We start from the raw sequence: 27,286 nt of genomic DNA on the forward strand, positions 1-27,286 counted from the left end.
CAGCTGTGCTGAAGAACAGAGTCCTAGCAAAATGAGCTTCAGGACAAACACAACTGCCTTTTGTGACACAATGCTTCTAAAATGACTGAGGCTTAAACTTGTTTCTAAGCTCCATGTTATGCAACTTAAGAATCTTTTCCTTTAAGATGATCAAAGTAAAGAAAGTCCTGTCTTTTCATGTCAAAGTCAAGTTTGATGCATGTCACACTAAGGCTCCCTGTTTATGATCTCTGATCCCAATTTGTGCTCCCATTCATTGTCACAAACTTTGCTAGTCCACACATGCCACAAAAAGTGCCCACAGACAGCTGCAGTGATCTGAGACCTCAGGTCACAAGTACTACATGAGGCTTTGGGACACATCGGGGCCACACTTTGGACTGAAATATGGTGCCTTGTATGCATTTGAGTGTACTTGTTTTTAATATTCTCTTTACACTTACAATGTCTGCTAATCTCCCAACTGATATACCCCAGGTAAGAAAACTCAAAGCTCGAGCTTTAAAAATGCAGGCCCTGAAGTGCAGACATCCTCCTGTCCCCACTTGCAGTACGACCCACTGCCTACAGAAAGATGGGCGAGGGCCAGGGAGAGCATGCACATGCTCTCAGGTTTCCAGATACCCTCAATCAGTGGACAAGAAAGTCAGCACTGGGATTAGCCAACCGTGAGGGACAAGGGAAAACCTTGGTAGAAACGAAGCACATGACAGAATAGGATGGCAGGCTTTGGGAAAAGCAACAGAGGAAAGTGTTCCAGGAGGGAAGCCTTGAGTCACACTAAGAGGAGGGCAGTTGCATGAAGTCAGACAGAATTCCCACTCTCCTGACCAGGCCACCCTAAGAGCCTGAGGTAAGACTGTATCAGTGTGCTGGAAGACACTGAGTAGGTGTCACATAGGTACCCCAGTTAAAAACAAAACAATGACAGGACACTGAGCCTGCCCTCAAGATAGTGGGACAGCATGCCTCAGGCAGAGCTAGAGAGGGTGGAAGAATCCTGGAGAGTTGGGATGCACACTGCAGTCAGGGAGCTCTATAGGACACACACTAGAATAAACACTTCTCTTTCCTTTAGATTCCATTGCCTCAGTTTTAAGGAAACAGCAGCCTAGGGAAAGTTAAGTATTTCCACAAGGCACAGCACCTCTGAGTGACATGAATCCTCTTACATCATTCTTGTATTAGCACCTCCTGTTGGTTTCCTATTTAAGTGGTACAAAATTATCCTGTGCAGTCTTCCTCTAGCCTACCAAGGTTGTTCTCTCACAGCACACTAAGGACCCTTCCCGGAGTGCAGACATTGTTAGGTCCTAGCTCTTTCACTCCCTAGGTACATACAACACCCTTTTCTTAAAGCAGGCATCCTGGCTGCTACTGAAAGCTATCTTTGTGGCTCCTGTGTCATTTCTTTCTCTCTTGTTACAACAAACTCCAAAAGGGCCATTATCACATATGCTCTGCCCACATGTCTATCCTTGCATGGATCAAGGGAAATCATGTATTTATCCCATTATTCAGAATCGCAGACAAAAGTCCACTGAAAGGCAGTGGAAAGGGCACCAGAGATCACATGCAGTTAGACTGATTCCCATGTCTTGATTATCTAGGTTTTCTTATTCATTTCACAAGGACACAAGCAAAAGCTGCCAGCAGTTGGGTATGCTTGCCAAGGTCACACACCAAGGAAACATTAGTGTTAGCCTCAAATTCGGATGTTTTCCATCACCATGTGTTTTCTACTACGCCATGTGCAATCTTGATATAACTAGAGAAAGGAAGTCTAATTTCTCTTCAGTAGAGCTTTAGAGTAGCTTTTCTTTGGGTTACAAAAAGCAACAAAATGTAGAAAACACAGGAAAATCTGCATTCGATAGTTTCTTTCTTTTTCTGAGAAATATAAACAGAAAAGAAACAAACAAACCTGGAGACATACACAACATAACATTTAAAATGGTTTTTTTGAAGTTCTTAACTACTCATTAGTCATGAAAAAGTCATTATGATAGTTATATGAGCAAAACAAAATAATAAAGAAAGAAGGAAAACTTCTATTTACCATCTAAATCTATGACTCAGGATGATCATACTAACATTTTGGTAGGTATTATTTATATATTTATGCCCAGACACATTTATGTACAGATTTTAATTTTTGCATTTTAAAGCATGTATGATGATAGCAGTCAAAATACTCTACAAATTGCCTTTTGCATACAGCTATGTGCTAGAGTTGTAGCAATCCATCTATATCTAATTCTTTTTTAGCTGTTGTGGATCTGTCCACTGCATAAATAAGGTTTATTGAAGCAACCTTTCACAATGGATATACATTTCCTGTCTGTGACTGTTACAATGACTCATAATATAAAGATCTTTGATAGCAATGCATTCATTCTGAGAAACTGATGCTTAAGAGTAAAACTGCTCAGTCAAGTGGCATTGGCATCCTTATTTCAAATAGCACAAGCAAAGTTGAAGCATCACAACATGCAAGTGTGCATCAAAAAAATCACATGGCAACATATAAAGTATGTAAAGATCAACTAAGAGAAAAACCCCATATTTCATTTATTACAAGAAAAGTCAGCATTATAAGTTCCTATTTAGTCACAATTTGAGGGAGGGTATTAGGAACACTAACATTCTGTGGAAATACTCATTCTATTATTACTTTGTTTCTCCTCTCTGGCATTTCTCTTGTCTTCTACATCCCAGAAGTTACCTAAGCATGTGAAACTGTCTGTATCATGGAACTATTGAGAATTTCAAATAAAAATGAAATATATGAAGAACTAGACACTGTCCATCATGTTAATTATTTCAAGTCTACTTTCACGTTGGTTGTCCTTTACACATGAGTTATGAAGTGCCTACAGTTTAGGTCTGAAGACAAGCTACTTCTGTAAGGAGGTGTGTGTTGGTGAGGGCACTGCTGATGCTAGAGCGTGGCTCTATAGGACAGTTCTACTTAGTTATGCTTTGTTTCTAAGACATCGTCATAGCGATACCCATCGATGTGGTTGTGTTGCAGTTTCAAAGGAAACTGAAACACTGTCCAGCAGGGATTAACAGGAAGTAAACAACTCACAACAACTTGAAAAAGTTCCTAAAAGAAGCAGGATTCTCCAGGTCCCTTCTCCAAAGTATATCAGTAATAAAGACTGCCTAGGGTCACTCTCAGAATAGCCACACTGCCTGAAAGCAGCAAGGACTAGCGGAACTGTCTGGAACAGTGGTTTTCTACCTGTGAATCATGATCTCTTCAGGTCATATGACACTTTCACAGTGGCCGCTTAAGACTATTGGAAAACACACACATTTACATTACAATTCATAACAGCAGCAAAATTGCAGTTATGAAGTAGCAATGAAAATAATTTCATGGTTGGGACTTGCATTTAAGGGTCATAGCATTAGGAAAGTTGAGAATCACTGACATAGAAGGAACAAAGAACAGCTGCACTACCTGTAAGAGGTTCAGACCAGCAGAGCCACCTGGAAAGGGCAGGGCAGGTTTCCAGCTTTTGTGACCTGTCACCTGTGCTGGGATTAGGTTTGGTGATAGTTGTATTTGAGTCACTTCTGCTCCCATAAATAACTCATCACCCACATTCCTGTAAGTAATCCCAATAAAATTCCCTGGGTCATCAACTTGATGTTGGTAGTATCTGTACTGTGGTCTGTTGTAGACTCCCTATTTGAGGTGAGTATCCCCAGGAAAATTCTGTCACACAACAAATAAGTAAAGATGTAATTAAATCAACAGAGAAACGTTTTCTCATATTTCAATGAGAATATTTAAGTATATTTACTCCCATAAGTCCAATTTTGAAAGAAAAAGCAACACTGAGGGAAGTGTAATAAGAAAGCCTAGACAATGTTTTAGGTTTGATGTTAAGATGAATGAACCTTACATAATCAACTAAGCTATGTGAGATCAAAACGTCCATTTAGACTCTAAGACCCGTCAGGACAGAACACTGTCCTTTCATGCCTGCATGGTCCATCTCTGTACTCTAATGACTATTTTCTCTTCCTGAGCTTTATGTCCCAGCCAAGGACAAATGAGAGCTGTCTGTCTTTGGTAGGGTGACTGCTCCTTATCCCTACTTGCTAGGTGCAAGCAGTTGAGTCCCTTCGTGAACTGATCATTTTCTAGAGGTCATTCAGACCATAATTTTAGACCCCAGCCACTGTCCTGATGGTCCTTCTTAAGAAATTGGACCCAGTGGGAACGTTTGCTATTTCTCCTTAGTCTGTGGGTCAGCATTTTTCTTCTCTTGCAGTTCTTAATTCCTGTAAGTGGCAATTATTTAAGATACATTTAGAGAAGGTACAATCTGCATTCATCCAATAAAACCTAAATATTAAAAAGGACAGAAAAATCTAGCATGGTTACTGACGATAAATGGGCCAGCATTTCACATTTGGAAGGGACCAGCAAAGTGGCACACGAGTAAATGGGGGGGAGGGGGAGAGGGTGCAGGTTAAAAAAAATTGGGCAGAATTAAAAGGCAATACTATGTGTCAAAGAGACAGAACATTTTAATTACAAAAGGTTAATATCATACCCAGAGTTGAGACATAGGTGGAAAGATCACTTTAATAAATAGTACCTGAAAATTCACTCAAAGGTACTATATATGGAAAGTCCAAAGTTTAGATTTTTAACTAGAACATGATTTAAAAAATAGATCAGCATCACACACACACACACACACACACACACACACACACACACACACACACACACACACTTTTTTTTAACAGAGTAGTCTACTGACTTAAGAGCCACACCTATGCAAAACCCTGGCAGGAAAACTGCATCAGCTGTTTGGATGTGACAGGTGCTAAGCCATGAAATAAAGCAAAGAACTCTGAAGTTAGGTAGCCATTGGCAAGCTGGTTGCAAAATTACTGGGCTAGGCAAAAACAAGGCAATTCTTTAAAAGGACAGCATATCCATGACACACACCTGCCAATGCTCTCAGTGTTAATATTAAGCAGGTAACGATGAGATAGTGTTCCACATCTAACACCTCATACCTTGATTAAAGACACTGCTGTTTCCCATGGCGAAGAGTTCAAACACCTGTGACTGATTCAAATACAGTTGCTAATTCTGAGGATCTGGCCTTTGATGTCACTGAATACCTCTCAGTTGTAACAACAAAAGGAGGGGGGGGTGGTGTCAAGAAAATTCAACATATGCTTAAAACACTGTTCATATACTTAAAACTTATGCTTAAAGTGGAGCTTTACACTTGAGACTAGATTTGCTTGCATTAGGCCCTCTTTTAACACTCACTCACAGTTATAGTAAATCTAATTCCCTTATCACCTTATACACCATATACCCCTTATCACCCATGTGGTTCTCCTGTGAGAGAACTGTGATGGATAAAGCATTTTAGGTCAAGTATCATATATAATATTGCCAATTATCTTTTAAAAAGCAATAGCACAACTGAGGTTACAATGACACACCCTGAAGGCTGGCTTCAGATGACACTACTAGTCTTGAAAGTTTGGGTCAGCCACTTTGCCTTAGTACCTTACTATTGCATCAGGAACATTGTATCACTGGGTGCTCTAGACATCAAATGAGATGAGACTCTTAAGACCACAATAATATGGAGCTAATACCTGCATCACTCTGTTGTCACTTACAATGTGGTCATTTACTGAGAAGAATCAAGCTAGTTCAAGGTCATAGAACGCTTTCCCTTATGTTCCTTTCACACAGACAATTGTGCTATTCTGTCTCTGTGAGACACATTAGGCTTTGTCGTACATGGCTTACAAGCAACTGGACACCTATTTGTGTAGCTGCTCAATTAATGTCTATTATTTCCAAGGTCAGGAAAATCCTAACTCGCTCACTCTGACACCTGGTGTGGTTTGAAAGTGACACTGTAGATATGTTTCATGCGAATTTTTCTTAATTCATAGAGTTTCATCAATAGTCACAAATGTCATGGGAATCTAATTTATTAGATCAACACAACAGCTGATGCAAAATATCAGCAAAAATTAATTTCAAGCCACTGCAGAATTTTTGCAACATGTTTGTCAAAGGAAAAAGTAGAAAATTCATGAATGTAGATATTTTCAAAACCCTGCTTACTAAGGAAGCTTAAAAATCAATTTTTACTTCTCTACAGACATGGCAACAAGGGCATATAATGATTTAGATTACTATATCTTTGAAGTTACAGTGTTCCTTCATGTCCTGATATATCACAAAGATAGTGTATCACAACTTGTAGATGTCTATGGCATCAGGGTTTAGTTACAAGGATCCTATGGGTGGCTGCTGAGCCAACAGAAGAAGAGAGAAGTTACTTCAGGAACAGTACACCTTCTAGATCTTGGAAGACAGATGTAGTGGGGTGGAGGTAATAGTTCTTTTTGTTCTTTATTACACAGAGAGATGCTGGTAATGGTCCTGAGCATGGAGATGTGGAGTCTTACTAAATATAAATACTCAGATAAAATGCCTGCATAAATTTTCATGCTACATTTTAGTCCTACTTCAAGCAAAACATTCAATTTTACCTGTAGTATGATGATAAAATACTGTTTCCTACAGTGAGTGAAAACAACTATGCATATCAATGTAATACAAGAGTCTGTTGACATCTTAATGCCTAGAAGATGAACACACCCAACTTGATCTTGCCACAAATAACAAAACACACAGTCCTAGATTTGAAATGCTTTTGTCAAGGAAGGAAAAGATATTACGAATTTGATATCTTCAAATGGAACATAAAGCATCTAACATATTTTATTAGACACGGAGAAATTGAGGTGAAAATATATTAAGTACTAAAAAGAATTACATACAAAACAAAATTACTATGTGGACTTCATTCTACCTCATGGCCAAAGACTCATAACCTAAAAGCATTTATCACAAACACATTTACTGATTTTTTTCATTATATACTAGGGAGGTAAAGGCAGAAGTATGGATGAAGATTATACAGTTGGAAAACATTAAAACAAAACAGAATCCTAAACTGTTACTAGGTGATTTCAAAGAACTATTCTGGTTTCTTTATCTTCTTTTTCTGCATTTTATCATATCTATATGATCTAGGTTTTCAACTTATACTGTGCAACACACCCTGGCATCCTCTGTCTACTCAAGGAGTACAGTCTATCATCTCACTCTTCTGACACAACATAAAAGTATTCTTCCACTTCGCTTCATACATTTAATAATAATCAACAACATGAACACTGGGTTATATGAGGTAGAGCTACGTTATCATTCCTGAAGTGAACAGGACCTCCAGCTCACCTTTAAATAGCAAGAGCACTTATTTGGAACCTATTTTATTTGGTCTTTGATTTCAATATGAGGTTTGCCCTGTCTAAATAGCCAGAGAAATCTAACTAAAATAAACCAAACACAACAAAAGGTCACAGTTTAGTGTTAACTGGATGCTTAATATTCAATAAATAATCCTTATGTAAAGGATGGTAGAATATGGGTTCACTTAACTATTGGATAAACAGAAATGAATTTGGGGTCCTAATAAACAACAAAACATCAAGTGAAACCAGACATCATTAAACAGAACACAGACACATCAAGAGAACTATGTCTTTATGATAAGACACAAACACCTTTTCTTTTGTAGCAGACTATTATTACAAAGTCATGTTTCTCAAGAAAATAAGGAAAATGTATTAGAATAATAATGGTTAAAACATGAATATATGAGCTGTGTTAACAGTCCAGGCTATCTGCATTAACATAAAGTACAACACAGAATATGGTCCATTGTCAATCAAGAAGAGCACTTATTGTCATAACTGAAAACAATATAGAATAGAGTAATTTTAATTATATATTTTATTTGTAAAATGATTAAGGAACTTAATAGAAGGCATGTTCTAGTTTAAGTACATTACAAATATTAACTTATTTAATCATTCAAGACACATGGTATTAGGAAAGACGGGAACTTGAGCTCAAGTAGCAAAATGATCTATTTCATCATCTAAGACATAATCCCAGGCCAACATCTGGAAAGAAAACAGAACTGCAATTAACTCTACCAAACTGGACAGTGGCAAGGAAAGCACAGAGGATGTCATAGCTGTGCCCAACAGGAATTCTTTTCCAAAGAAGAAAAATTCAATTTTATATTCCATGCACTGATTGAGCTACTCTATGCTACTTGCAAAGGAATCTTGCCTTTTCCTTTATAAACAGGAAGTCACTTATGCTAGGTTTTTATTTTAAGCATGCACTAAAATTATGAGTCTTTAGAAGAAAGAATGACTCCCTGCCAATCACACTGACATGCTACTCAACAAATGGCACTAATAGCTGTGACAAGAGTGAACATGTCTGAGCAGAGCTTTTTAAGGAGACTCTAGACCAGCCATCAAAAGCACTGTTTTATTGAGTTAGGGCCTACGCTATATTCTGTGGCAGTGAAAGCTATTAGGTGATTCAAAGGCCTACTTTACAATGATGGATTTTCTTCTATTAAAAGAATGTATCTAAGTGTTTTTAATCTTTCTTAGAAAAATGGAAAACAATAAGAAAGTAAAAGAGTATTTCAAGAAGTTCAAATCTTCTCCTTTCCCTCAATAAATTATTTTTGAAATTTTATTTAAATGTCTTTTATATTACAAATGTTCATTAACATGTGCCATGTTACACCTTCTGGGTCTATTAAATTTTAGAGGCTCATGGAAATTCATGTGATTTCTTTTTGTACTGATCCTTCCTTAATTTCACATTGCCCTTTCCAAGTGACCTCTCAAAACTCCATGGGAAGTATAGGAAAGTGTTCAGCGTGTGTAACTATGTACCTTGTGGTGTGATGCATATTTACTGGATTCTTGAGAAAAGGCAATTCAGTCAGTCATATGCCATGACATGGATGAACATTGAAGACATTGTGTGAAATGAAAAACCCAGTCACCAAATGGGTGATCCCATCTGTACGTAAGGTAGAAAAATCTCCTGATTATATAATTTCTTCTGACGTTTGCTTTCGTACCATACTTCCTTCATCACAGGCAAACCAGCGTTAAGTACGTGAAAGACAGACAGACACAGTCATAATGTATTCAGACAGAGATACTGAAACAGCGATACCTAACACATTGCTTACATGTGCAGCAGTCTATGACACATACATAAATCAATGATACCAATGAAACTGCCCAACACCACAGTCCTCTAAGGCATCTCTTGTCAAATGACACAGGACTATTGTGTGAACACAAAATATGAATCAGATGAGTATATTTTTGCAATTTCAAAGCTCACCAGACAAGAATATCAAAAGGGAAGAAACCAAATCTGTTATTCAAAGGTATACAATTGAAGAACACTAGTTTCACTGTGTACTGCTTTCTCACTACAAACATACAGATTTCATTGTATTTTTCTGTAAGTTTTTTTTTTTAATTTTGAATTGCATTGTAAGCTCCCCTCAGTTAGAAAGTCATTCAGGAGACGGGAAAGGCAGTGACTAATCAGACAACTTCTGGATGGGTTTAAATTAGATCACAGAACAATGACGAGATGAAGGGTATAAAGCTGAAAGGATATGCATATACACAACTGTGGCATTTTGAGAGTAAATTAAAAACCCATATATACTTAATCTTAGAAACTGCTATGCTAATATAAAGAAAATGGCCCAAAGACATACTGGTAACTTATTTTGAACAGGAATTACAAAGATGATTAATTGAGGAAGGTTAGTACTTCCAACAATAAAGATACCACTTTGTAGAAAAAAAGAACATATTCTATACGTTATGCAAGACATGACTCAAAATGAATCAGAGAACTGAATGCAGTGTGAAGCAATTTAAGAGGCAACAGATTGATTTTTAGGGCAGTTTCAATCCATGGCCTTATCCCCACTCTTGGGAGTCTATGGAGTATCATGGTGCAGATGTCATAAGAGTAGCTCACCTCATAGCTGCAGGGAAACAGACAGGAAGAAGCCATGTATAAGACATATGTTCCTAGGGGATGTCCTGAGTGATATGATTTCTCCCTCCAGGACTTATTCCCTAATTGCCCATTCTCTATGTAGTCATTGATGAAACCAGAGCTCTCAAGGTTCAATCACCTCTTTAGGATTGGACTCATCAGGTGGGGAACAAACCATTAATGCATGACTCTTTGAGGGGTTTCATATTTAGCAATAGCCATTGGTCTTCAGTCAAAAGTGAATTAAATACATGAGACAAACTCTGAAAATAATGACCTTATGGAATTTCATTTTGGGTTTGGCATTTTCCACGATGCTGAGTGTATTTCTTTATTCTTACTGGGCATTGGTTAATACTCTTTGAAGAACAGCTCTTCAGAATTTTCCCCAATTTTAATGAGGACATTTGCCCTGCTATTGTTAAATGTAACTGCTTTACAAGCTCTGGATAAAGGCTCCTTATAAGACAGAGATGCACATCATTTTCTGCCTTTTTATAGGGTTTAATTTATGATAATGTCCTTTGAAGTACCAATTTTTTTAATGAAGTTAACTTATTGCTTTTTTTTCCTTTTACAGTTTGTGTTTTTAGTGTCATAGCCACAAAAGCAACTGCTTAATCCAAAGTGACAGACATCTAAACTTAAATGTAATCACAGCAAAGCAATGGAGAGTATGCTCACAAGAACGTCTAGTGCGTCTGATGAGAACATCTAAGAACAGAAGCACACAAAGGCAATATACACAACTGGGATACAGAGGCCATCTGCAAACCAAACGAGAAGGATTCTTAAAAAAGGGATCAACTAGAGCAAAGGATACCAGCCTGCAATCCACACCGCCAGAGAAGCTAGGAAACAAGGAAGACCCTAAGAGAGACATACATAATCCCCCAGAGAAGGGAAAAGGGACAAGATCTCCTGAGCTAATCATAATGTCCCAACTCTAGTTTTTCACAATTTCCCCTTAAAATTCTGATGAGATTGTCCTAGGGCATAACAACAATTTTGTCTCGCTTTTCTTTTCAAAAACTTTCTTAACTTTCAGAATCTAGTTTCCAAATGCTGTGAACCTTTGTTCTGGATAGATCATAATTCACCTGTAAGGAGAGAGGCAAGGCACTCTGAAGGGAGTTTTACTGTGCTCTGATTTTACACAGGCCTTGAAGGCAAACGAAGATTCAGCCTTTTGTGGGTAAAAATATGTAAACATCAGCAATGAGCCTTTGTGACTCAGATCTGTCTTCTTAATTGACAAGTTTCTGTGATTATCAGGTACCACCTGTCAATCCTATGAAGAGAAATTAATGGTAGATAACGCTTTTGATAAAGGTTTATTTTAATTGCATATTCTGCACTTACTTTGCAGTTGAGAAAGGAAACACAAACTGAATGGCTTGAGTAAAGCCACACATTTAACAGAGTCAACACCAACACTAGCTCATTTGATTCCATCCTTCTACTTTCTTCTGTATGATGTAAGGGCAATAGAGAAACCACTGTGAAAATCTTCATCATTGTGGGTTTAAAATTATTGAGTAATTTTACTTCCTAATACAGATATTCAGATTATCTGAAACTGCCCCACTTTCAAGTCTTCCACAGCAAAAACTTGACTAACTGGATTTTTTTTTCAAAACTCCTTTCCATGCAGGATTTGACTGTATGTTGGCACATTCAAGAAGGCAGTAACAGATATGATTCAGCCAAACTCTGGGTTATGTATCCTTAGGCAACTTAACTACTGGAAGATCCATTTTTAAAAGTCATTAATCGGAACTCGTGATCATCAGAGATTTGTTTTTGAAGATTTAATGGCCTGCTGGGAAGCCTGGCACTATTATTACTGTTCCTCTCTCTTTGTTTGTAATTAAAAAGCATAGCATGATGGTGTGGAGACAGCACCGCAGCACTGCCACTGGCCACTTAGACAGGAAGCCATTGCCATTCATTCTGGGCTCAGCTTCCCTTGGCAGACTCCACCTCGCCCAGGAGTGAGAAGGAAGTGAGGGTGTGCCAGACAGACAGCAGCGAATGTTTCCCTAACACTGCTGCACAGTGCTGAGCACATAAAGAGGTTTTCACGCATAGTGCTGGAACATTAAAGAGAACATATTCATTCTCCAGCACATGAAACATGAAATTATTTAAGGGCAGATCACTGTAAGGTTTTGAATTAAGAAGAGCATTATTGAATAGAAGAAGTGGTAGCGAGACCATACATCTGCTTAACTGATAGGTAAAGCATATATTCACAGCAAACATCCAGGAATAGGATTTCCCTGGAATGCCAATTACAGCACTAAGAAAACAGACTGATGGAAACGGCCTTTCTGACGTTGCTCACTCATCGACTACAGAGAATGTAGTGCATAGTGCATCCATCTAAACTTAGGAACCTGAGCAAACATGAGAATCAGAAGAGCAAAGGGAAAAGCCAGCTACCAAAATACCAGCGTCACCTCAAGATGGACAGAGGACTGACTAAAGCAGAAGATGGCATGGGCCTAGAGACAGCAGTTTGCGAAGAACAAAGACTCTCAGCAGCATTTAGGAAAATGAACCCATGACTGGCTCCAAGATCCCCATCCCTGAACTGCTCATTATTCCAGGAAGTCTTTTGTTAGCGTGAAGAACTAGAAGTCTAGAAAACAAGGACTCCAGCCTGAAGGTTAAAAAGAAGAGGGGAGAGGCTGAAAATTATAGACCTGTAAGTCTAGCATCTATATTAGGAAATAAATTTGAGATGATACTCATGGATGAGCTTAATGATACATTTGGAGAAGTACAATTTAATAGGAGTGAGTCAGCATGGATTTACCAAAGGCAAGCATGTCAGAAAAAAATTCCTTCCTTTTTATGTTGAAGTAATAATTGGTTTTTGTAAAGGAGAACCAATGAAAAACTGTCAGGGTTTTCAGAGTTTTGGGCTTTTTCATAAAATAAATTATTGTACAGGATGTCATGACATGTGTCAGAGCATCAAACTAGCAACGGGTAAGAAAGGAACAGGGCGGAGACAGTGGGTCAGACCCTGGGAAAGGAAGGGCTGCCTTGTGCAAGGATCTGCAGAGCAGGGCACACAGCCTGACTGCAGGACATTAGTGTCTGAGGACACCAGCTTGGGGAGCTCACTAGAACAAAGGCTACAGCAAGTGGGCCGGGGAAGAACATCAAACCTAATCTAAGTATAAACTTGAGTAGAATTAAAAAATCAAGTAAGTATAGCTTAAATGGTACTGAATTAGTTATCATTAGAAAGGAGGACAAAAGGACATGGGGTTTTGATCACAGTCAAATTTCTCCATCCCTCTATTTATAACTGGCTAAGAGAAAGTGCTATGAAATACAGTTGAATAAATATGTTATAAAGAATAGAAAAAAACTTAGAGAAGAATATGAACATATAAAGAAAAAGCACAGTAAATTCACATTATGCCACCAGATAATAATTTAGGATACTATTTAAATGACTATGTCTTAGTATGTAGAACTAATAAAAATTAACTTAAATATGACGAAAAATATGACATCAGAAAACTAAACAAACAAAAAAGATCAAGAAAAGTACCATATCATAGCTCACTGCCTAATCTTTCCTGAGAGAGCACATTGGTCTCTCACTGACTTCAAGCATCTGGACATCTCAGAGAGGAATATGGGGTACAGGGAAAAGCCGGCCACATTCTCCTGGGGCTGAGATGAGACTCTCACCATGAACAATGAGTGTTACCTCAGCAGCATGAGGGGTCAGCACAGCAAAGACAATCCTACAGTTCTGTCACTTGAAGCTTTCTGTCACCTCCAGTGAATTTCTCTGCCATCATCTCCCCTTGTTTGAACTAAGTTCACAGCATTCTAAGGTAAAACTACTGCAGAGAAAAGGGTCACACATAAGTTAGTGTGGTCACTCATTGTCCCCACTGACACATTCAGCTCTGTCTCAAGGTGTGTGGGTGTGTGCCCAGCTTACTCCTGAGGAAGTGAAACAGCCTGAAGTGCAACTGTTAAACCTGTGGGATGACAGTCAAGGACTTCTGAGACGAAATGCATGATCAGGAGAGCACGGGATGATTGTTTTCCAACTGAACACAAGTCTGCACTGACTAGGGTTAAGAAACAGAATAGGGCAAGGACCACTGAGCTTTTACAGCATCTGATACCTAGAGGGAAAGCACACCCTGAGGCTATGGCAAGAGTTTGATGCTGCCTGTGATTATATTTCACTGAAATTACTCACAATGTAGTTTTTGTGTCTACCTTAGTTCATGCAATGATATGATTAAAAGATTTATATACACTTGTTGACTACAGTTTTAATTCTTTTCATTGATGCTGAGTATTTCTTTATACTAACATACAATATTATACATTCTACGTGTAGTTTTGTTTTTGACTAGAGTGAATGTATCAAGTTACATTACATATGGACACTAAGTAAAAGATAGTGTTTATGTAGTAGATTACTACTGAAGAGCAGATTAAAAACACACAAGCATGTAGGTTAGCTGGGACTGAACTACATGAACACAAAGTTATGGCAAGAGGTATGGCTATAGACAGAAAAAGACCAATTCATTATCATAAGTAAATATGCAGATATACCTCATCATATATGAGTTACATATATAAGTATGTATGTAAAACATCCTAAAATTCTATGTATCCAGTAATGTATCTTTAAAATATGCAAAAGTCGCCGGGCAGTGGTGGTGTACGCCTTTAATCCCAGCACTCGGGAGGCAGAGGTGGGCGGATCTCTGAATTCTAGGCCAGGCTAGACCAACAGCCTCCAAAACAATACAGAGAAACCCTGTCTCATAAAACCAAAAAAAAAAAAAAATGCAAAAGTCAAAGCTAACAGAATGAAGCCACTTGATGGAAATACACTAATCCACAGTAATAAGGACATGTATACTAATCTTCCCACTAACAGTTGAGAGAAATGGAATGTAAAAAAACCAAACACAGAGCAGTGAGTAGGGGCAGAGGGTAACAGCACTCGTCATTCAAGCCCGACAACTTGAGTCAGATCCTTAGAGCCCACATAGACGAGAACCAGTCCTGAAAGCTGTCCTCTGACCTCCATGCATGTGCTGTGGCATGCTCATGTACTACCCCACTCTCCCCAACATCGCACATACATGTGCCCTCACCGAGTAATATAAATGAAATTAAATTTCAGAAAGTCCAGCAAGAACACAAGCAAGGCAACCAATACTGTGAACAAACTGGATGAGGCTAAGTAAGCAAACCAGGCCCTTATCCCACTGCTATTCCTCTAACCTCTTCCAGGCTACCATTTTCACACATCCATACCTACTGCATGCAGGATACAAAGAGAAAACTATGGCCAACCATTCATGAGCCTCATACACATAGGGAAGTGGAATAGTTTCGTCAATCTTTGTCCGTGGCTAGTGAGACATCAAAGCCCACCATTAAGTAGTGTCTAGCATCACTAGTACATGGGCATGTGGTCTGTCCTTCTCATCTAGAACATAAGATGGACACAGAGTTGCCATCTATGAGGAGTGTCCCACTTTCTTTAGCATTTGTTTCTTTGACAAGTTAAGAGAAACTTCACCCCAGATAGAGAGTCCGTCATACGCATACAGCTTGGATGAGAGCAGAGAGACAGATGTGTGTCTGTGGGGGGCAGCTGGAGGAACAGTCACACTGGGTAAGGACTCTCATGGTCCTCTCCACAACGCAGTGCACATGATTCTGGGTCAGAACCCAGGTCAGTCCTTTCAGGACCTCAGCTGAAATGCTGTCATGCTGATGAAAAGAGCCCAAGGGCAGGGACAGTCAAAATAGCCTAATCGAACATTATCTGTTTGTGTCAACTCCAGCTGATATACATCCATGCATACAACAGAGGTCCAGAAATCAGCCACCCCATCATTACTTCAATATACTGATAATATGAATCATTTTAAGTTGAGAAAATTGAAAGAATATACCAGTATCAGACTTGGAATTGCCATACACTGTCAGATGCATTAAAATTTTCTTAACTTATATTATCCACCAAGTTCTCTTTTCTCTGATGTGGCCATCATATGTGCAAAATTACATACCTTAAAACAACCCATTGTTATGGAAAGGCCTTCCCTTGGTTTTCAAACACACACAGCCTGTCTTTCCCAGCCCTGTTATAATGCTGTCCACAGAGTATCTGACCTAACAGCTGCATTGCATGCAGCATACAGTGGCACCTCACAGACATATACTAACCAACCCCTGGCATGGAAAAGCCAGCCCATCATAGGCCACATGACCAAGTGAGAAGCAGAAGTGACCAGCTGTCAGCTGCAGTGGCCAGGTTACACTGGCTGTATTTGCACATGGTACTGTTAGAGCCACAGTTCAGGACACTTGTCTACACTGTCTTTAGTGGTAGATGCCTCCTTAAACAGAACACCATACCTGCAGCCCAGTGGTTCCTTTTGTGTATAGAAGATTCTATAGGGACATTTTTCAACTAAGTAAAAAGCTGGTGACCAATTTGCTTTACCTAGAGTCGCTACTATACATGATACCTTCCATCATATCTGACTTCTACTTCAAGAGGTAGGAACAACCTGGCAGCCATGCCATCACTAGGTTCATCTCCTGATGACTTCTGGAAAGGGAGGATCTAGTAACCTCCAACGTGCTTGAGGTACTTCCTCAGCCACATTCTTCCAACTTTCAGGTTTGTATGAGAAAACAGAGGTACAAATAGCACAGTGTAACATTTTACATCATAAAAACAATGAAAAATTAAGTGCTATCAATTAATAAAAACAAAGTTCAAAAGCAACTCTGACATCAGTATCTGACTATGTTTTAAATATCTGCTATTAGCTTTGAGGTCCCACAATACTTTTATTCGATTTGCATATGTGATTAAAATACAGGTGAAAGGGCCTATTTCCACATAGAGTGGGGAAGGAGCAAGATGAACTTCTACGCAGGGCCAGAAACAGACTCCATCAACATTGGGTTCATGTGAGGAAGTCACAGTAATCTACAAACAGCTTCGTAACTACTGTGGTAAATGAAAGGAGAACGTGGTAAACAAACAACAACACAAGCACTTTAATGGTTTCCATTCCTTACCGGCATGCAAGTATGCGAGGTCAGGGTTCTCAATGTCAGGATGCTGCTCTTTCAAGTGGTTTCGGAATTCCACGGGGACGTTTGTCCCATAGTCACATTTTGGGCAGTTGTACATCTTGACACCCTCATGTTTGCCAGTGTGTAGAATGTGTTTGCGGATGTTCTCAGCACAGTTTGACCTATCAAGTAAGAAAGTAAATGAAGTTAAGTCAAATAAGTATCATTATGCTACAAATGCTGACACTAGCCACTCTTGGCAGCGTTGTTTCTATGTGCTGGGTGGTAATCAATCTGCTAATGACACACAGTTAACAAGAAGGAACCAGCCATATGATGACATAACACAGGTAGCACATCCTATGGTGGTCTTCTGCCTCAGCAGTTCAGTTCTATGTGGAATTAGAAGCATAAAAATCCAGGTCCTATATATTTAACATCAAGTTATTCTGGTACTGTGTGAGGGCAATGAAGGTGTTGCTTTATGTACCAGGACACACAGCACTGCTGCAGAGTGGGAACAAATGGAAGTCACTGAGCCTAGGGCACTGAGGAATCTTATGTATTTAGGTTCATCCAATAAACACTGCTTCCACTTAGGGTGCTGGGATAGCCTGAAGACAGAAAGGTAGCTACAAATAGTCCCTTAATTTGTCCCATATTAGGACTATGTGGTGTTTCCAGAAAGTCCCCTGTGATGGTGGAGTTTCAGAGGTCAGACTGGACACTACAGTTGAGGGAGTGATAGAAAACAGAGTAAGACATGTATTGAAACTCCTGAAGATGCTGCTGAAGAACAGAACCTTGAAGCATTCTTAGATGAAAAGAAAGGCTTCATGAACATCTACGGCTAAGAAATGACGGTCAGTAGAGATGCCTATGTCATGCCACACAGTAAAAGGCCAGCAATCACCTTGGTGTCTCATGCTCAATTACGTCATGATGCTTATCTTTCATGGAATATAGTATCAAGAAGGTCTAGATGGTTATAGCCAACAGTTTTATATTAGCCTGCGCTATCATGCACATGTATTCACATATAAAGGAAGTAAGCAAGGCTGGAAATTGAGACTGAGGGAGGGAGTCCCTTTTTCTCTACTCCCAAGAGAAGATGGATAAGTACTCTCAAGGCATGGACAATGACATGAGGAACAGGATTGCACAGAGAGTGTCAGGGTGTTTCCTACTGAGAGAGGAGACTGCTGAAAAACAAGTGAATGAGACCCTCGCTTGGATCACAGTGACAGCCTGCCTGAATCCAAAGTATTACTCTGGAAAGCTTCTGTCACCACCGTGCCCATGGTATGTCATCAAACACGCACTCCCTTTAAGTATAGTTAGAATGGTTAGAAAAATAACTCCCTTTATGCCAGGGAAAGCTAAGATATTAGAAAGACACATATCAACATGCTATTACAGACAACACTGAAATGCTTGATTCTTTTTATATTCCAAAAGTATTTAAAATTTTACATAGTAGAAACAAAAAAGCTATTAACATCATCATGTGTGGGGTGAGTGATGTGGGATGTCCTTCTGTACACTGAGAATGTATTACTTTTATTGACTGATGAATAAAGCTGTTTCGGCCTCTGACAGGGCAGAATATAGCTAGGCAGGAAATCCAAACAGAGATAGAGAAAGAAAGAAGGGGGAGTTGAGGTGATGTCATGTAGCTACTGGAGAAGAAAGATGCCAGAACATTACCAGGAAGGCTCAGGAATACAAAGATTATTAGAAATGGATTATCAGAAGCCTGAACCATCGGCCAAACAATTATAATTAATATTAAGTGTTATCAAGGTTATTTGGGAACTGGCAGGCGGGAAAGAACTGGAACTACAGAGATTTTCCCAGCTAATTCTAGCATGCTTTGGGCAAAGGCTGGGGCAGATTGGCTGTTTAATGCCTCTTCGAGCTTAGACAGAATATGCATAAGCTAGGTGATATACATGTTTGATTTCTCTTCTATCACACTGATTACTAAATCTGTTTTGCACATGGATTCCCGATTCTATCACCAATGAAAGTAAGAAGAAAAGCATTTGTGTGTACCACAAGCGCCACTGGCCTGGTGAACATGATGCCACCACCGGAGTCTGTGAGGTCAGGGTTACTAACATGGGTTAGGATTAAGTGCCTGTCCCAGACTCACATGCTTAGGTCTGCTCTTCAGCTGACTGCGCTGTTTGGGAAGGTGCCGTTTTGGAATGTGGTATGTACTAAGGGGGGCTCCACCTTGCTCTGTCCCTCTTCCCCTGCCTCCTAATCACCATGAGGTGAACATCTATGCTGCATACTCTCAGTGTGTGAAGTTCTGCCTCTCCACAAGGTCCAAAGCAATGTATCCAGCTAATCCTGGACATTTAAACCTCCAAAACTGTGAGCTGAAAGAAATTTTCCTTCCTGCTAAACTGCTTCTTTCAGCTATTTTACACATAAAATGTCATCACTGACATAAAAATCACTAGAGTGGTGACTTTATGGAAAATCAAATAAATAGAGCAAAGAAAAGTTGATTCCTGAAGTAGCGGTGTAGTACAGAGTGATTATGGTTTCTGCTTAGTTGATTCCTCAAGTCGTGGTGTAGTATAGTGAGTGGTTATGGCTTCTTGGAAAGCCCGTTTGGATTCAAGTACACTAGAACAGTGCCTGTCACGTGTCAATTTCCTAGCACAGTACATATAAGGAAAGGACTACAGAACCACTTGGATGTACAGACACCATGGGCTCAGGATAAAGGAAGCTCAACAACAAAGATATCCCCTTCTATGTTAGCAAAAATGAAGAAGATAACAGGGCCTAGGTTCCAGAATGAAGAGGCCATGAACTATTAGTTTTACCCAAGTGAATAACGAACTTTTACTGAGTTTATCACTCAAATGTTACTTTGCCTGATACACAAATAAGAATAATTATCAAAACATCTTTCTTGCAGACTGGCTGAAAAACCCATAACACCATGAACACACATGCATGCAAGCTGCCCTCTGTTCAATCCCTGCCAAGAACCACAAAGCAAACTCCAGATTACAATGACTACCAGGTGGCTCCCAGCCCAGGAAAGGCACCCAGATACTCAGCAGGAAGAAGATGCTCTGCCCACTGTAGGAATGCAGAAGGGAGATTCCTTTACATGGCTCCTAAGGCTGTAGTGATTGCAGAGGACTTGCCAGGACTGAAACCCCAAATACTATTTTGCTAAGAACAACATTCTTTAAAGAGTTTAAAAAATTATTTGAAAGTTTCACGCATGCATACTATATATTTTGAGCATATTCACCCCACTCCTGGATCTACTACTCACCCTACATATCCCCCCTTCTCCTTCCCCACTTTATAAGTTTATTAATACATTGCTTAATTTATTGTATGGGAATGTATCCATGTTACTGTGTGTGTGTGTGTGTGTGTGTGTGTGTGTGTGTGTAAGTCAGCTGAGGACTTCTCTCATGCTCATCCAAGTAATCAAACTCAGGTTCTTGGATATGGCAGTAAGCACCTTTATCTACCAGGCCAGTTCAATAGCTCCCTTTTGTTATTTTATAATCCACTGAGTCCAATTTGTGGCTGTCATATACTCATGGTATGGTACACCCTTAAAGAAAACATACTCTCCCTCCACTAGAGGCCATCAGCTAGAAATAGAATTGAATAAGGTAGCTGTCTTAGGGTTTCTACTGCTTTAACAGAACACCATGACCAAATGCAGCTTATTTCATTTACCCTTATACATCTCAGGTCATCAACAAAGCAAGTCAGGGCAGAAACTCAAGCAGAAACCTGGAGGCAGGAGTTTAAGCTGGGGTCTCGCTCCTTATGGTTTGCTCCGGGTGATTTCTTATATACTCTGACCATCTGCCCAGGGATGGCACCACCCACAGTGGAATGGGCCTTTCCACATCAATCACTAATTGAGAAAAATACCCCACAGGCTTGTATAAAGGGCATTCAATTATGGTTTCCTTTTCTCAGATAACTGTAGCTTGTATCAAAGTTGGAAAACGAACAAACGAGCAACAACAAAACAGGACAGTTAATCTTTGTTTACTATACACCAATACAGTACCATTAAATAACCTTTCCTTTCTTGCTTATCCCCAAGATGTCATGCTAATCTTAATATCACAATATAAAACACAGTATATCTTTAAAGACCCCACAGTCTTTAAAAATTAAAATACTTTAAAAGCTCAGTCTAAGACAGGCAAAGTCTTTCAAATTTCAAAGCCTTTCTAAAGCAGCCAAGCTCTCCCTAAAATATAGTCTTCTAAAATTTCTAGACTCTAAAGCTGAGTCCCTCACTTGGTTACTCTTATATAATCAAAAACCCAAGTTAAACACTTCCTTACTTCATAGAGAAGAACCAGGACATAGTCACAATCAAATCAAAACAAAGCGCAGTCAAACAGGATAAATATCTCTGTGTCCAATGTCTGGGTTTCACTCATGATCTGTGGGTTCCCAGGGACTTGGTAGTTACATGTCTCTCCCGCTGCAGCACACACAGCTTGTCTGGGAGGCTTAGGCTGGCTCCACCCAACTGGTGCTGCTGCTCTTGGTTGGCATCAAATGGTATTAATGTCTCCAAAATCCTGGGGTCTCTTCTGCAACTAGGCTGTATTATCATTACCTAACTCGCCTGGACTGTCTTCAGGAACACGGGGCCTGACACAAGGTACCAAACCTCAATCCTGGGGCTTCTACTGCGACTGAGGATACATCTTCACCAATGGCCTCTCAAGGAGTACCAAATTTCAGCTGCTCTCCACAACCCCATCAAGTCTTCAAAACCTCCAGGGTGACTATCATTACCAAGTACAGCCTTGATACCCTTGCGACCAAAGTTACTGTGTGCTGACACCAAAGAAACACTTTCTAGAAAATTTCGCCTCAATGATGTTGGTTTCTTCTTAAACACAAATGATTCTTTAGTGCCAGTCAACCACCATCAATTCCCAGCAAAGAAAGCCTTCACTTTGCGGTGCTGACTTCCTGTTAATTCAGTCAATTCTTCAGGCCCACAGAATCTGAATTCAAACTTCGAAATGACCTGTCTACATCTTTAGGGTATTCCTCGCACACTTCTGAAACTTCACAAGTCAGGCCTCCACTGTCTGCACTACTCTCAGCATTATCATCTAAGTTCCCACAGCAGCTCATTAAACTCTGCACACTCAATGGCTTTTCTAGTTCAAAGTTCCAAAGTCTTTCCACAATCTCCCCCCCCCCCCAACACATGCTCAGGTTTGTCACACCAATGCGGCATGACCTGTTACCAATTTCTGTCATAGTGTTTCTATTGCTGTAACAAAACATCAAGAACAAAAACAAATTGGGGAAGAAAGTTTATTTTTCTTGCACTTGCAGATCACAGTCCATTAGTGGGGAAGTCGGACAGGGGCCTGGAGGCAGGAACTGGAGCTGAGGCCAGGGAGGAAAGCTGCTTGCTGGCTTGCTCAGACAAACTTCACATGCCGAGGAAAAGCTGAGAGTAGACCGACTTCCAATGACTGTGGAAGCAGAATTTAACCAGCCGAGGGGCTGAGAGATTTCTAGGATCTGTGGAGCTGCTTTCAAGTAATACCAGGCAGGCAGGGATGCAGCTTTTATGAGTTTTTAGTTGTGTTGTGGTGTACTTTTTATTGATACATACAGCTGCTTCTGAGCTCACCTGCACTCTCTATAGCAGCTTCAATGAAAACTCACTGGTTTACCAAGTTGCACTGTGGTGCAATTGTTACTTTGGTCTGCCCTAGCTTTCCTTTCTGGGTGAGCAGACTCTTTGCGGCGTTACACAAAGAGTCTCATGCAACAATCATGTCCTAAAAGCAATGAGAGGTGTGCTTATATGTAGACACATTCATATATACACAAACACAGAAAATCAATTACCTTAGAGGTGTTGTACAAATACTTCTTTATGCATACAGTATAAACTCACACTGGTGCTTAGAACAAGCCCATGAATACTGAACAGTGATGGTCTGGAACGGACTGGAGATAGGGATAGTGATCCAAGAGGCATGAGAAACCCCTGCACAGCTAAACCTATTACAGGAGAGGATACTGATATATTACTCATAATTAAAAGATGGGAATCCTAAATTTATAGCTAATACCAAGAAAAATTAAGCAAAACAACATAGTTTTGAGATTATACTGAGGAAATCATCATCATCATCATCAAATTAAGAGGGAGGGCTTAGAAGTGACAAATAATTTCAGCAAGGCAAGCAGGACATACTCTATGCACAGTCATGGGTTAAAGTGTTTTCTGACAAGCCAAAGAGATGTCACAGTGAATTCCAGATAGACAGCATCATAAACCTTCAAAAATTATAGTAGTTAAAAGTGATTTAAATGAATATAAGTAAGTACTAACTAGAGAATGAACACAAATGTATGATGACTCAGTGTGAAATTGACCTAATTTACCCTAAAGAAAGAATTTAAAAGAGAGGAGGGTTTGAAATGGGTATTTGTATATGTATATATGTGTGTATATTATATATGTATATATAGGTGACTATTAAATATTATAAAAGGAGTACTTTTGATTAATTTTTACAATATAAAAATCTCCAACAGGATAGAGAATAAAGAAGTGGTACATAATTGGAAATGTTTATGCACACAGCATGGTAAGTAAGGTCTGTAGAAACAAAAGGAATACCTAAAGGAACAGAAGGTTGAAATCTAGGAAGACTAGGAGCTTCCAATATCAGAAATAGGAAATGACCACCACTGGTGACAGTGCAAGGAAGGAGGGGTACACCCTGTCTGACAGGCCTGAAGTCAGAACACAGCAGCAGGTCTCACAAGCTAGTCACAGAACTGCTTTTCCTCATACTAGCGTTCTGACATACCCTAGAAAGGCCAGCTCTTCCCTAGCAATACCAGAGTTCTGTAGAATAGTCTCCCACTGGGAGAAGCTGGACTTTGGTCCAGAGCTAACAAGTCCTGGAGGTGGGAAGAGAGGAAAAGCTCTGGCTACTTCATAGAATTTAGAACATCTTCCCAAGAAAACCGGAATTCCAGATTTTCCACATTTGCTAACACACAAACACCATCGACATTAAGCAGAATAAAGTACTAAGATGGAAAGACTGCTACAAAGTAATAGTAAGTTAGGAGAAAGTCTAGACAGGTGCACTGTAGGTTGTTTCACCATTTCAAACATAGCATTTCAAACATGGATAAGGTGCTAATGAAGAAATGCCTCAATAATTTTTATGGTAATATCATGTTTATGTCTAAATGCAATGGTTTCCATATCTAAGGAAACTTTGGGAATTTGCTTCATATATTTTGAATCACAAAGATTACTCATGATAGCATCTTTGTTACACATGTGAAGTAAATCTGATCAAAATACCAATTTCAAAAACAACTGTACTTTGTTTGCGTGGGGGATGGGGAGGTGAGCACACTCCAACAGTGAAGAATAACTGTGTGTGTGTGTGTGTGTGTTTGTGGGGGAAGCATGCACACTCTAACAGTGAAGAATCACTGTGTGTGTGTGTGTGTGTGTGTGTGGAGTGTGCACACTCCAACAGTGAAGAATCACTGTGTGTGTGTGTATGTGTGTGTGTGTGTGTGTGTGTGTAGCATGCACACTCCAACAGTGAAGAATCACTGTGTTTGTGTGTGTGTGTGTGTGTGTGTGTGTGTGACCACACAAGGTAGACCTAGCTTCCTCTCACAGGAAGACGTTCCTGCTGAGAACCCAGAGACAGAGGAAAGGCCAGTTAGACCATCTGTGGGAGTTCACAGAGTGGACAGGACAGGCTGGGGTGGGGGTAAATGAGAAGATGCTGGTTTTCAAACTACCAGTTACAAACAGTAAAAAGCATGTACAGAAATGAAAGTTCTAGGAGACTGTTGGCAAATTAGATATTTCCAAAAAGTATATCTGAGGGTAAAAACCCTTGCTATGAAAGCCTAAAGCCCTGCAACTGTTCCTTGGATCCTGTGTAAAGATGGAAAGGGAGAGGGAAATAACTACCAAATTGTCCTCTGATCTACACATGTATGGTGGCATAAGTGCTCCATCCTCCACACAAATTGTGCAGAGACAGACATGCATACAAACAGGCAGGCAGGGAGGCAGGCAGTTGGACACACACACACACACACACACACACACACACACACAACACTAGGGGGTGGGTAAGCAAACAAACCACTAATGGTAAACTATCATACTGCAAACACAATTATACAAGGCCAGGTCACTGGATCTTTTTGAGGCTACAGGAATTTATAACCATCTGAGGTGATTCCAAAGTATATTCCTTGAAATACCTTCTCTAATAGTAAATTTTAACTGGAGAAAGTCTCTATCATTCTGTTTTAAATTTATGAAAAGCTTTCTCAAACTGGTAGTTTTCTATTAAATAGGCAAATTCCTATTAGATCAGTTAGTTATGATTCTGTCTTTTAAAGATTGTAACCTCTGAAGTCAGCTCTTGTAGCAGTACACATGGACATCCATTTAGTTCAGGGAGCTGAGTGGCCAGGAGAGCCACACACAATTGGCTGCACTCAGATGCCAGAGGACACAGGGTCTCTGCTCCCAGGTTAGCCCTGTGGAAGCGTCCAAGTACACATGACACTGGGTCTGCTTTTTGTGAAGGCTTTATACATTTTTAAAACTTTTTTACTCAACTTCCATGGATTCCAAGTGATTTTGACTAAAATTCTTAATAAAAATTCACTTAGCCATCTATGTGGTAATTGCCTGTGAGGTATACTGACTACCGCATCACACTGTTAATATTGCTGCTTACCATTTGTATAACTAAAATACATAAGTAGTCTGGGAACAGGACACACATCATGCTATATGATGACTGAAATGCAAGTTGGAGCTGAGCCATCCACATCTCAAAAAGGGAGCAGAGCAAGCTGTGGAGAGCCTTGATGCTCCAGACTACGTTAGACTGCAGCAGGAAATATATTTCACCAAGCCTGCCACTTCTAACTCATGGTTCTTTATCAAAGGAGTACTCAAGCCAACAAGGTGGACAGCTGTGTATGGAAAGTGAAGTTCAGATGTGCTGTGGTGTGTACAGATGCTGAATCAGCACTCCCAGTGCAACTAAATAACCATGGGAGGCCGACAGCAGAGACTGTCCTTGGGTGGGGTAGGCCTCAGAGGTCTGCCACCTGTTAGTGAGACGCACTACAGTTCTTCACCGTAGGAATTCAGTCTTCAAGCTGCTGATCACTGTGTGTCTGAAAGAGAAAGGGGCTATGGCCTGCAGAATGTCTTCCCGCTAACCTAAACACGATGACATTTCCATAAAGCAGAGACAGCATTGCTACTTGAGGTTTCAACTGTGAGTGTGTTCTACCTGGTCCACAGTTTCCTCCCACTAATCTAGTCCTTGGTGGCACTGACTGCTGGGACACTCTTTTCATTGTTATCTTGCTACTGTTGATAGAAATACAGACCCCTGATGCTTTGAGCTTACATATCATCTGTGTTAAGAGGTTTATCTTATCCCGCCCCATTTTTCTCTCTTTTTTTCATTTCTCTATTTATAATGGGAATATGAGCTGGGCTACTGATGCAGCTTCGTGGAGATGGCATTTGTATAACATGTACAAGACCCTAGGCTCTACCTGTCACCACAATAACAAAGAAACAGAAAACTACCACCAAAACTCACATGGACTATATATATAATCCATTACAACCTTAGCTTGAAATAAACTATCTACACTACAATACTTTCCAATTCAAGCAATTTAATTATACATATATGTGAATAAGTGATAGTTTATGGCAACTATCTAATTGAAACACTTTCACAAACTTAAGGTAAAATAAGTAAAAATTTCATTGAGCTGAATTATTTTATTCCCTAGTATGTTGGATAGTGTGGGCCTGAGCACAGCCTTATTTAGGACAATTTAAGGTGCTTAAGGGAAAGAAGACTAGCTGCCAAACAGGAACTGGGGCATCCACACCAAACAGCAGGGTTCAGTGGGGCAGCCAGGCCACATAAACCATCTCAGATCCACGGAATCACACAGGCTGTGTGTGCAGATAGAGGCCACTTACATGGCTGAAAGCGGTGCATCCCTCACACCTGGAACACCCAGGAACTGGCAGGCAAGTCCCCAATATGGGACTGGAGGCAAAGCACCACTTCTGAAAGGAAATTCACTCTCTGGCTCTGTCTGCAAACA

General features: G+C 39.9%; 1 protein-coding gene across 2 annotated transcripts in view; it reads right to left on the bottom strand.

Annotated features, from left to right (window-relative positions):
- Znf407 (zinc finger protein 407) overlaps positions 1 to 27,286 on the bottom strand; it is a 374,631-nt gene that overhangs the window by 93,371 nt on the left and 253,974 nt on the right. The window contains exon 8 of one of the 2 annotated variants that reach the window (XM_005065398.4): positions 17,090 to 17,268. In XM_005065398.4, the coding sequence (XP_005065455.1) occupies positions 17,090 to 17,268 (179 nt within the window). Of the gene's footprint in view, positions 1 to 17,089; positions 17,269 to 27,286 lie in introns of those variants that run through there. The other variant, XM_040757806.1, reaches the window with a different exon arrangement.

Source organism: Mesocricetus auratus, unplaced genomic scaffold (genome assembly GCF_017639785.1).
Source record: "Mesocricetus auratus isolate SY011 unplaced genomic scaffold, BCM_Maur_2.0 Super-Scaffold_100015, whole genome shotgun sequence".
Taxonomy (NCBI): Eukaryota; Metazoa; Chordata; class Mammalia; order Rodentia; family Cricetidae; genus Mesocricetus; species Mesocricetus auratus.